At 34.5% G+C, this 11,928-nt stretch overlaps 2 protein-coding genes across 3 annotated transcripts; one reads left to right on the top strand and one right to left on the bottom strand.

Moving 5' to 3' along the window:
* The first annotated feature begins 5,554 nt into the window (after positions 1-5,554).
* Positions 5,555-8,124, top strand: LOC120081357 (glycosyltransferase family 92 protein RCOM_0530710). The gene has a single exon (XM_039036149.1). The coding sequence runs from the start codon at positions 6,101-6,103 to the stop codon at positions 7,895-7,897; it is 1,797 nt and encodes a 598-aa protein (XP_038892077.1). The 5' UTR covers positions 5,555-6,100; the 3' UTR covers positions 7,898-8,124.
* Positions 8,125-8,213: 89 nt separating this feature from the next.
* On the bottom strand, positions 8,214-11,584 carry LOC120081358 (protein COFACTOR ASSEMBLY OF COMPLEX C SUBUNIT B CCB4, chloroplastic). 2 transcript variants are annotated; one of them, XM_039036150.1, is made up of 7 exons: positions 11,176-11,583; positions 10,800-10,899; positions 10,599-10,672; positions 10,040-10,224; positions 9,856-9,926; positions 8,656-8,739; positions 8,214-8,493 (listed from the first exon to the last, which is right to left on the bottom strand). In XM_039036150.1, exons 1-7 carry the CDS (start codon positions 11,463-11,465, stop codon positions 8,395-8,397), a joined length of 903 nt encoding a protein of 300 aa, XP_038892078.1. In that variant the 5' UTR covers positions 11,466-11,583; the 3' UTR covers positions 8,214-8,394. The 2 variants fall into 2 exon arrangements, with proteins under 2 accessions (XP_038892078.1, XP_038892079.1); XM_039036151.1 differs by lacking the exon at positions 8,214-8,493 and having other exon boundaries at positions 8,678-8,794; positions 11,176-11,584.
* Positions 11,585-11,928: the final 344 nt, after the last annotated feature.

The raw sequence follows: 11,928 nt of genomic DNA, 5'->3' as shown, positions 1-11,928 counted from the left end.
TTCAATCTAACATATAACCTATAGTTTACATTGTATCAAATACAATATAACCTATGGTTTGAATTCTCTCAATCATTTGTAGTATTTAATATAAATCATATTTATATTAAAATTAATTATCTGAATCGCATCCATATAATTAATATTTGAATCATATTCAAATATTTAATTCCTCTCAAAATAAACTTTATATTATATGTATCAAATACGTTATATTGATTATATAACATATAATTGAGTTAAATTAATTATATCACAAATAATAAATTCCCTTAATTAATTTGAACAATTCAAATTAATCCAAAATTGATTCTCAATAATCCTTATTGAGCTATAGAGGGACCTTATGAATCTATAAATTGAAGCTCCAATAGTACTTGAATAATTAATTAAACTCCTTTAATTAAAGTATTCAATATCCATTAACTATCGGCCATTCCATTAAAGAACAACAACTGCACTCTTCGCACTACAGATATATTTTTGTGTTTATTAAATATAACCAGTCAACAATGTATGACCCTTCACAAATTGTTCGTAAGTACAACTGGGCCAAAATTACCGTTTTGCCCCTGTAGTTACATCTAACTTCTTAAGTATCACTAATCTCTCTAATGAATAATAAGTCATAGTCCAACTATGACGAAACCCCTCTCAGGCCAAGAAATGGTATGACACCACATTGTTCAAGCCCTAAAATCAACCTTTAAGGGGACAATTTATCTATTTACCCCGACATCAGGGAAGACATGAATTTCATCTTGTGTAGCTATGTTCCTAAATCTCCAATCAGACAAATTCCTAAAATAGTAGACTTATAAAACTATGCATGTGAAATCAAAGTTTGTGCCTACATGTCATTTATTGTGGAATTAAAAGGTCATATTAGACCAAATTATTTTAAATTGAAAAATCCTCTTAAAAAAATTTATTGAATAGAAATAAAATGCAATATCTTTGTGTTAGAAAGAAATTCTTGCCTAATGTGAATTGTTATTCTTGTGGTACAATTGGTCATAAATATCATGCTTGTTATTTGAGAGAGATGAATGCTAGTAATTTTAGAGCTAATTTTAGATGAGTTCAAAAGTCTTTGCTTGCTAACAATGAATGACCCAAAAAATGAGTATCAAAATCTTTTGGTTGAGCTTTTCTTGTAGGAATGATTCAAGAAGCAATTGATGCTCAGTTTTCAAATGAGAAATTATTTAAATTGGAGCAACTTTTATGGCTTGTTTGAATCCAAGAAAGAAAATGACTTATTTGGTAACTTTTATTTTTTGAATCGTATATTGAGATATTTATTATTGGTTTTGAAAGACTGGAATTGAGATATTGCGAATTATATTGATATTTAGATTTAATGCCACGAGAAATCTATATATATCCATTTATTTGACATTTGTCTTTATTGCTTAATATTTAGCTTTCCGGCCAATTAGATGTTTGCTCTATCCTTGTATTTTTTTTAGAAAGTTTTGAGCAAAAAATAGTCTTGCAAAAGATCGTCGTTATTTTGATGATTGATATATCATGTTTATGCTTTTGGATGGAATAGATTAAAATTTTATTAAATATTTTTTGAGCATGAGTTATGCATATTCTATAGTTTACATGGTTGAATGAAAATAAATTATGAGTATGTTATATGTCCTATGTTGAAAAGAATGTGTTTCGAGGATGTTTTAAAGAGTGGTTAAATCCTTTCTCATAGGGGTATTTATAGAATTGGTTCCTTAAATCCCTTGAAATTTTTGCTCAAAACTAGAGTAATTCTTCTTGTGTATGCTATCTTGCCTATAATTATTATAATTTTATTTTTATATGGCATAATAGGTGATAAAGTTGATTTGTTGTTATTTGATATAATTTATTTTTCAACCATTTATGTTTATTTTATAATAATTTATATGTTGGTATCTCAATTACTTAAATTTCTCTTTGCTATTTATTGATTTTTTTTTTTTTTTTTTTTTTTAAATTTAAAGGACAATGTTTGATTTTAGGGAAAGTTATATACTTCTGTATACGAATTTCATGTTTGAATGAAATTGTTTCCCATATTGCTATATTGTATCCTTCTTATGCATATTATTATTTATCCTTTTAGGGAGAGTAATTATCTTTGAAGTAAAATTATGGTTCATTTGAAATTTTATTTGATATTTCTACCTTCAAGTTGAATTTTGTGTTAAATGTCTTTTTGTCCCTTATTAAGGAAGAGTTTAATTAATTTCAAAAGGGAGAGAAATTTGTGAAATTAGCATTTAAATTATTTGCTTAAACTTGATCGATTCTATGTGATGTGTCTTTAATCTAAAATGTTGTTGGTTGTTTTAGAAGGCATGTTGATAGGATAAGAAATGCAAATTATGTGTTTATCTACTTTTGATTTCATTTTTTTTAGTAGTTTGTCATCATAAAAAAGACAGAGATTGCTGGCTTTTTGGCTCTTAATCTCAAATTAATTAATTAACTAATATTTTGATGATAAGAAATATGAACTAATTTACTAACAATTTAAGTACTTTAAAGTATTCATTGTGTAGAGCTCGAATTAGCAATTCCAACTCAATATGAATCACTTAAATCGAATCTCAAACGAAGAAGATACGACCGAAATAAATTTAACAAAAAAGGTGCTACTTGGAACATATGAGAAATGACACATGATGGACTTTTGATTTTTAGATTGATTTTAAAAGGAAAATGAATTTAATATTATTTTATGTTTCTGTCTAACCGCTAGTTTTTGATACATGGTCGGCTTCTACTTTTTTTTGGGTTTTGAAAGAAGTGATTTTTAAAAAAAAAGATATATATTATAATATTATTTTTTGTTTGTGTCTACTGGTTGTTTTAAGGAAAAAAACCTCTACCATCGATTTTTCATTTCCAAGATCTAATGGCCTAAATTAAATTTGATTTTCACCAACTTCCATCAAACACATTCTTCTCCAATTTTCAACAACGATTTCACATCTTTCTATAATCATCCACAATTCATTAAGCCTCGATTGTTGTTTTCTCCAAGTTTCAATTTTATTTTTTTTCATCTTATTCTTGAGAGAGATTTATGTATTATAAGGATTGATTTGGTGTGAGTTTAACATTTGTAAATCCATTCTATTAAGAGAGTTGTAAGAGTGTTCTTTAATTTTTCCAAACTTTTGTAAGGGTTGCTCTTGATCCAAAAAAAAAAAAAAAAAATTGTTATAACGGTTTGATCCTCAATCATGGAAACGATTGAGTTCATTCTTGCTCCCGGAAAAAGAACATTGTAGCAGTTTGACTTTAGCAATGTGGTCAAGTTTGTAGTAACATATCCAAGAAGAGCTTGGAAAGTGGATGTAGGCCTGATTGTGACGAACCATTATAAAATCTCCAGTGTCAATTTCTCTATTCCCATACTACTTTAATTTTGAAATTAATTTGCTACTAGATTTAATTGCTTAAAATTAATCGTAATTTTTCATTCTTAAAATTAATTGTTCATTTTGGTTTATTTTGATTAACAACTCTTAACTTTATATATTCATTACCAATCTTGTTATCAAAATCAAATAGGATAGGATGTTTTAAAGTATTTTTGTTAATTTTTTAATTTCTTATTTAACTCAAAGTAAATTTATTTGTTTGAAAGTATTGTTTAACCTTACTAGCAAAAAGTGCATTAATTTGCTTAATTGGACCGACAATAGAATTTTTTTTTATTAATTTAAATAAATCCTACTCGCCTTCCTCCAATGTTGTCATACCAATCCTACCGAAGAAAGTGATGTTTGTTTATATTTAATCCATATTTTTAGCATCAATAATGAAAGGCTAGCATAGTATGCTCATAAACAAAATCTTAATTAAGTTGGTGTGGATGTGATATATAGTAGAAGACTAGATAACGTTTTAGTCTATTCTAGGCTTAATACATCAACATTCATTTGATTTGTCTAGCCTAAATATTTGGTTACACATACTTCAATCATAATCTATCTTACTATCAATGAATTGACACTAACTCAATCCATTAGTCACTAAACCAAAATATGTCTTCAAGCATTAAATAACAAAGACACTTCAAAATTATAGTAATTTTATTTGAGACTGAAGATAGTATGATGCGGGCTCCTCCTCGAATTACCAAGAAAGTTTGGCATTAGTCAGGCTTCCTCTTAGCTCTCTTCACCTAAATTATGATGTGATAGTTATGAAGGAGATGGATGTTAGGGCTATTGCGATTCAAATGGTGAGGTTCTACTTGTTTTGGAGAACCATTTTCTTTTGTCAGATTTCGTTCAGTTCGTCGAAACTATTGTCATGTTTGAGAGAATTTCTAGAACTCTCAAAGTTGACATTTATCTTATTTGGTTCAAAACTGATTTGTAATCCTTTAGAATCTCTTGGTTGAAAAAGCTATATGTGCAAATGAGGTTTAAGTTTTCATGACTTCATTCTTGATTTTCATCACGGTGGTTCCATCTAGATAGGCCTCCTTCTAGTAATTCGTAGGAATAACTCCATCACTTCATTATTTAACTTTTCACACTCGTTGATTTGGATTCTCAGAAATCTGAATTGAAGATCATCATTCATGGGTGGATTCTGCATCTTACAAATTTGTTTTTATCTTTATTTTTTACATCCGCCTTCCTTGTATTATATTAAAAAAAAAGTTTCTGAAAACAAAATTTATAATTTAACCAAAATTTAATAAACCTCTCACTCCCACAATGTCTCCCTCTACTTGCAGGAATTAAAGGCGTATTCTTTACTTAATTACCAATACCCTAAAAGGACATATGGGCACGACATAAAAAATAATACAGACCATTAAAAACAACAATTATTGAAAGATTTTGAATCCGAGAATTATTATTAATTGTTTTAGTACAAATTCAGGAAACATTTTTTTTTTTCATAGTAAATGGTCGGCATGTGAAAATAATATGAATACAAAACCTTAGACATTAGTTTTAGAATAGAGTTCATAAATAATAGGAAGCGGTGACTCCGTCAGCCAACTCGCCCCCTTCCACGTGTATTTTCTTTCCCATTTAATGCATTAATGACGCAAACTTGGCAGACGGCTCAATAATACTGAATTAAAGATTCCTTAAACAGTAATTACAATCTCAAACAAAATACCACTAATGTATTCAATAAAATCGACCCAACCAGAGAATCTGTTTTGTTTATTTCATTCGAAGTTTCCGAGAAATGCGTCTATACCCAAGGATTTCTATGCAAATGATAAGAATTAAGGATCTGTTTGATAAAAGAATTTAAAAAACATAAATTTAATAACAAGAGATTCGATGAAACAGAGTTGTATTTCATGTTTTTCAAATATATATTTGGTAATAAATTCAAAAATCAGATTCGAATTTAAACCATGGTTTAAAATTTATTTGATACTATACATTTATACACATTTGTCAAACTCAAGTAAATCTGAAAAGACAAAACAGAATACAGAATTTCTACCCAATAGAGGCTAAGTAATTGAAAACATAATTAAGGAGTTAAAACCTCATTAAGAAGTGAGTAGGAGGCTAAAGTCTATTTTCCAGCTAACCATTTACTCTTCTGAACAAAAACACGGCTTGTTTGACAAAAGGGATTGTGAGAGAGAGAGAGAGAGAGTGGGAAAAAAAAAAGCATAAAAGCCGGCATGTGAGGTGGTGGTAATGGTATGGGCCAAAACGAGAATTAAAATAGCAAAAGGGGTATTTTTTTAAAAGCTTCAAAAACATAAAATTTCTTTGGAAAAAGAAAAAAGAAAATTCGATGGTCTGGTCTGGTCCGGGAGCAGGAGAAGACAAGAGAGAGAGAGAGAGAGAGAGAGAGAGAGAGAGTGATGTTCACGCTTCCTCTTTGTGAATAAAGTATCATCTACCAGCAGTAAGCAATCAAGCAGCTTCTATCTTTTAGTTTTAGCTAATAAACTCCGTTTCCCAGTAATTACAGGCACCTCCGACAAACAGAAAGATACACGTTATCGGAAAAGCTTCATCGACGAACTCAGATTCTGCTTACATCTGACCGGATCTGAGCCTTTTTCTGATTTGGGTTCGGAGTCAATTTTGGATTCTGGTTGGGATTAATGGATTGGGAACAGCAGCGGCGGAAAAGGAAGCGTTTTGGGAGGTCGAGCTCGCATGTACACTTCTTTACTCGAAGATCTCTGTTTCTTTGCCTCTCCTTTTTTGCTTTTCTCTTGTTTCTTTCATCAAGTAAGTGGTTCTCGATTGCGGCGGCGTCTTTCCGGCCAGTTCTCGATGCCTCTTCCACCACTCTTTCCCGGTTGTCCACCTCTGCTAGCAAGTCCACACTTGATAATTCTTTGAGCAGCAAGTATTCGCCGTTGAGAATCGAAAGCCGTGTTCTGTTTCCAGACCATTTGCTTTTGATGGTCACCGGCGAATTCGGCCGAGATGAGAGATTGGATTGTTTATACCACAAATCTGTTGCTAGAGGTTTGAACCATGAGACTCTCAAACAGTCAGTTCTGTCCACGGATAAGTACGATGCGTTTCGATCGATTGCTAGATGTCCACTACCGCCACTGAATTACTCAGCCTCCGCCGTGGACTTGAGGAGGGGCGGTGGGGAAGCTGATGACCATTGGTTGGTTAAAAATAGGCACCCAGCTGCCTCATGGGAGAGGGTAGTTTATGAGGCAGCAATTGACGGTGATACGGTTGTGGTGTTTGCCAAGGGACTAAATCTCCGACCACACAAGGAATCAAATCCGGCTGAATTCAGCTGCCACTTTAGACTGGGGAATTCCAACAATAACGGAGAATATGTGCTTACCACAAAAGCAGTAACTGCAGCTCAAGAAATTATCAGGTGCTCCTTGCCGGCTGGTGTTCTTAGCAGTTTAGACAAGGAAAAGGGAATTCGAGTTACAGTGAGCCGTGGCAGTGTCAATACTAAAAGCCATCTTCAGGTGACTCTGCCCTCAGTGGCCAGACTCTTCAACTCCAAGCTGAATGACCTGCAAAGAAATCAGGAAAAACATGAGCTTTGTGTGTGCACAATGGTGTGGAACCAAGCAGCAGCACTTCGTGAGTGGATTATGTACCACGCCTGGCTTGGAGTGGGGCGCTGGTTCATCTATGACAACAATAGTGATGATAACATTGAAGAAGTCATTAGAGAGCTCAACCTGGAAGATTATAATATCAGTAGGCTAACCTGGCCATGGCTTAAAACCCAGGAAGCAGGTTTCTCACACTGTGCTTTGAGAGCTAGAGACGAATGCAAGTGGGTCGGTTTCTTTGATGTTGATGAGTTTTTCTACTTCCCCTCAAAGTATCGCCATCTGCGAGAATACCATACTGCCGGCCGCAATGCTCTTCATTCTCTCATTGCCGAGTCATCTGCTTCAACTTCCAATTCAACATCCATTGCAGAAATTAGAACGGCCTGCCATAGCTTTGGACCATCGGGTTTAACTTCACATCCACCACAGGGAGTAACAATGGGGTACACTTGCCGGCTCCAGAGTCCTGAGAGACATAAATCGTTTGTCCGGCCAGACATGCTTGACATAACACTTCTCAATATCGTTCACCACTTTAGGTTGAAACGAGGATTTGGGTTCTTTGACGTTCCAAAAAGCAATGCTGTCATAAACCATTACAAGTATCAAGTGTGGGAAACTTTTCGAGCTAAATTTTTCAGAAGAGTAGCTACCTATGTTGTTGATTGGCAGGAGGCACAGAATGAAGGGTCGAAGGATAGAGCACCAGGGCTTGGAACAGAGGCAATTGAACCACCTAATTGGAGGTTACAGTTCTGTGAAGTTTGGGACACTGGACTGAGAGATTTTGTCCAGACTTTGTTCTCTGATCCTTTGACAGGGTACCTACCGTGGGAGAAAGCTTCTGGTTAACAACTCTTGGCAACCTGCAGCTTAGTGAACTGTACACAGTAATCATACAGCAAGCAACTGAATTTTTTTGCTACAAAAAGAATGTTTATCTGATTAATTTTTTTTACTCCATGGCCATGATATTGGTTTAGTTACAGGTTTTTAACTCACACTTTTCAGATGTTGGAATGAAATTCTTTATGATTCATACTTCAAATTTGAATAAATCATCTGTCTGCTATGTCACACATCTTATGAAAAATGCACTCAGCATTACCACAGACAAAGAAAATGCATTAAATTACCTTCAATTAGTGAATTCATCTAGAGTCAACAATTGAAAAAGAACCTTTTGCATTAATGATGTATCGAATATACAGATGAGTCAACTACTTAGTTGAGTTGGGTTACTTCCCCTGCCTTTCCGAGCATCAATGTTATTTCTTCTCCAACCCTATGGTTTAAATAATAGTGGAAATCAATACAATGTACAATCTAATAACCATATTGTGTTTGTTTCAGTTCCCCTTTGAGCTCAATTTTGCCGTTGGTTGGAAATTATTTGAATATTTCAACAGAGTAGCATCCAGCTTCTCCCCAACCAATGAAATCCATGCCTGTCAACATTTCAATTTTCAAGCAGCAAATTGTAATTATGCCACAGAAAGAAAGACAATATACAGCTAATATGTGCAATGTTTGTGCCCCGTTGAGAGATACAAAATCCACGAATATTGACAAGTCATTAAAAAAGAGCCAATAGGCTTCAGAACGAGTACCTGATCAGAGGTCGTGAAACCCCTAATAGTGTTGCCACCAATTATAGCAATACCCTTCTCCCCAAGTGGTTGCAAGATTACAGCCTAGAATAGCAGGTTTGTCTTAGAAAGCAGTGGTTTCAATTTACTTTGAATGTGCCTGTACATGAGTAAGATGTAGTGTGCACAAACACACGGTAACAAGTTCACCTTCTTCTCTATTCATTTGTATGTATACCATATATGTAGTATTATAAACTGAGTCAAAATGGATTATTTTAAATACCCCCCAAATCAGCAGTGATGTGAAGTGTGCTGATGAAGTTGAAGGCGAAAAAGTAGCTCGTTGGAATTCTTACAATAGCAAAGACCATCTAAGGATATGAGAGAGAGAGAGATGCTGGAGGCATACAAGTCGAGTCTAATACATGTTTTCCTTCTTTTTGAAAAAGAAAAGGTAGTAAAATACAATTACGCAACCATTTTTATAAAGCTATTTTTCCACTCTGTTTTCATGATTTATTATCTTTAGTTGATCTCTTCCACTTCTAAAAAGGAAATAAAAAATAAAAAATAAAAAAATTCCACCTTCACCAACACAGGCTACTGAGCAAGGGGAGTTCAATAACAAGATTAGTTTTTAGAAACAGTTCTGCAGACCAGCAGCAGTCTTTTAAGACTCTTGACAAAATTCCAAGTTTGCCTTCCAAATAAGGAAGCCCATAAATAAACAAGTTAAGAATTAAATCATATTTAACTGATATAACCTTAAAAATTACAAATCAAAGTGAAAATTTTATCACATTCCTCCTTACTTTGCCAAGTAGCAGAGTCTGGTTTCAGTGAACAAGAGAAGAGGCTTTATTTAGCCAGTAGGCAGGGAAAAGATCTTCCAAATTTCTGGAAGAGATTATGTTGAAATGCAATAGACAGTTGCTAATTTCATATATTAACAACCAAATTATTCTTCAAGTGCACCAAATGATGCTTCAAACACAAGCGTTCATTTACAATACACCATATTAAGTCATGCATAGAGTAACGAAGATGGGTTTATTAGTTTATATGTCTACTAGATATATTATTTGTGTAAGAGTGACGAAAACCAAAGAATGAAGTACTGCAGAAAACTGTCTACCAGTTATTCGTTCTGGAAAGATAAAAAAGAAAAGGAAAAAGGAAGAAGTCTAACAACAACCTGAACAGTATTAAGCAAAGTACCTGAGTATTTGAGGGAAGAAATGGCAGCTCCGACTTCCCTGGATAAAGAGAGAGATTGGCCAAGTAGCTCTCTGCAAAAATAGGAAGGACAGTTTCTCAAAAACGAATAGTTGCAGATATTTACTGCACGAAGCAAGTAGTACATTGTGTGATGGTCTCTGTGCATAGGTCATTGACTACTCACGAGCTTGAGATTTGAGATTTCCCGTATAGAGTGATCCCTGCATCAATTTACCAGCTTCAACATGTTCGGCTTCACCATCACCCTCAGCTGATTCCGCAGCAAAACCAACTTGAAATATACACTTACCATCGTAGACAACAACCAGAGACCTGCAGCATGTCACTTCTGACAGAGACGTCCATACCCTAAGAAATGGCAGCAAGAAGTAACCATTAACCACCTACTCCAGGATTTTTCCTTTTTCCTGTAAGAATCCTTAGCGTCAAATACCAAAAGTAATTTATTTGATACATGGCATATGAAGATAGCTTTCTGTCACTGGACATTTTCATGATCGTGGGACAACGAGGGGAAACAAAATTACATATGGCTAATACAATTCCAAAAGATAATAGGGAAACTAATAGATAAAAAGTCAATCCTCAAGCACATTATCAAGTTTCACTCATCAATCTCCATTAACCAAGCCAACCGAAGCATCCTATCAAAAAGTGATTTTCAATGATCCTAACTGCACAGTTTTACAATGTCATAGAAGAAAATTCTATAGAGTATTTACCATAACAACTCGGATTTTACAATATCAGGGAGACTGGAGCATATCCTCTCACATGCTACTCCTTGTGGATTTACCTGACATGGAAAATGAAAGTAGGAGAAACAAATGAGAAAAGAAGTAGAACAGGCAGCTCCTGAGCTGATTGTTACAGTGAGAGAGGACAGGTTATTGAGTATGAAAATCTTATCGTAAACCCCTCACCGGTGTTATAGATTTCGGCTTGATTGACAGCCACACTAAACCAGCCAAGACATTCGTAACGGCTAATCCTAGAGTTAATAGATCAGCTCTTGACTGTGAACTGCCGAAATTGATACAAATAGAACAACTAATTACGTAAAGAGCGAGCTGAAAGCGAATGTTGGTTGCAGAATAATGCCATCAAAATAGGAAAGCACCAATTATGAACTAAGTTATCGAAGATTGGAATTTTCATCCTTGCCTCAACGAATTAATGATTTCTTCTCTTAATTCACTACTAATTATAGTGATGCGTTTATAATATTCCCGAATAAGCAGTACAAATTAACTAGTCGAAATAAACAGCATTCGATAGATTAATTTAACATGAACGAACCTGCTGGCATCGGCGACGGGAGCAATGCCAGAAACGGTGCGATTAAAGAGGACGAGCAAGAGAGAAATTCCTCCGACATAAATGGGCAAACTCCGAACGGCATCGTCGTTCTTGGAGACCCAATCGGCCACCCAATCCCTTGAAGGCTTCGGGCCTCTGTAACTTCCCTGTGAAGTCGAAGAAGAAACCCTTATGATACGCGGGAAAGATCGACGAACGGGACAGTGAGTGCGCTTGAAATTGGAACTCCATAGAATTGGAGTGACGGGGAAGAAAATTCCCGCTTCCATCGTAACCAAGAAAAAGAATAATTTACTAATTTGCCGGGATTTGGACTCCACCGTCCAGCCCAAGGGACACGACCCGCCGTCTCAAGCACTCCGTTTCATTGTTGCAATGCGTATTTTGATTAATTATATTTAAGAAAATTTATTTTAAATGATAAAACCGGTCAATATATTTATAAACTATAACAAGATATCAAAGTCCATTCTGTATACAAACAGTAAAGAGTTCCGTTCTCAAAACCGTCTATGCTCTTTTTTATCGTTCTAGGTCCGTTTTCAAATCAAATTTTCGTTTGCCTAAAAGTTTGTCCACAAAAATTTGGCCTCCGAGAGCTCGTTTGGAGCCGTTCACAAAACACACGACTTTTTCTCATCATTCTGAATTCCTGGGTCCGTTTTCAAATTTTTGCCAACCGAAAAGTTTTTAGTATATTTATAAATATTTTGCTTTCTTTTTTCTATATTC

The sequence above is a fragment of the Benincasa hispida genome, chromosome 7, assembly GCF_009727055.1.
Source record: "Benincasa hispida cultivar B227 chromosome 7, ASM972705v1, whole genome shotgun sequence".
In the NCBI taxonomy this organism is placed as follows: domain Eukaryota; kingdom Viridiplantae; phylum Streptophyta; class Magnoliopsida; order Cucurbitales; family Cucurbitaceae; genus Benincasa; species Benincasa hispida.
This window is presented reverse-complemented; position numbering and strand designations above follow the sequence as displayed.

Coding starts and splice junctions, on each gene's coding strand:
- LOC120081358 (XM_039036150.1), bottom strand. CDS start 11,465: ATGGAAGCGGGAATTTTCTTCCCCGTCACTCCAATTCTATGGAGTTCC. Junction 10,225..10,598: donor GTAAAATCCGAGTTGTTATG/GTAAATACTCTA, acceptor GCCATTTCTTAG/GGTATGGACGTCTCTGTCAG. Junction 8,494..8,655: donor GTTTCACGACCTCTGATCAG/GTACTCGTTCTG, acceptor AAATGTTGACAG/GCATGGATTTCATTGGTTGG.
- LOC120081357 (XM_039036149.1), top strand. CDS start 6,101: ATGGATTGGGAACAGCAGCGGCGGAAAAGGAAGCGTTTTGGGAGGTCG.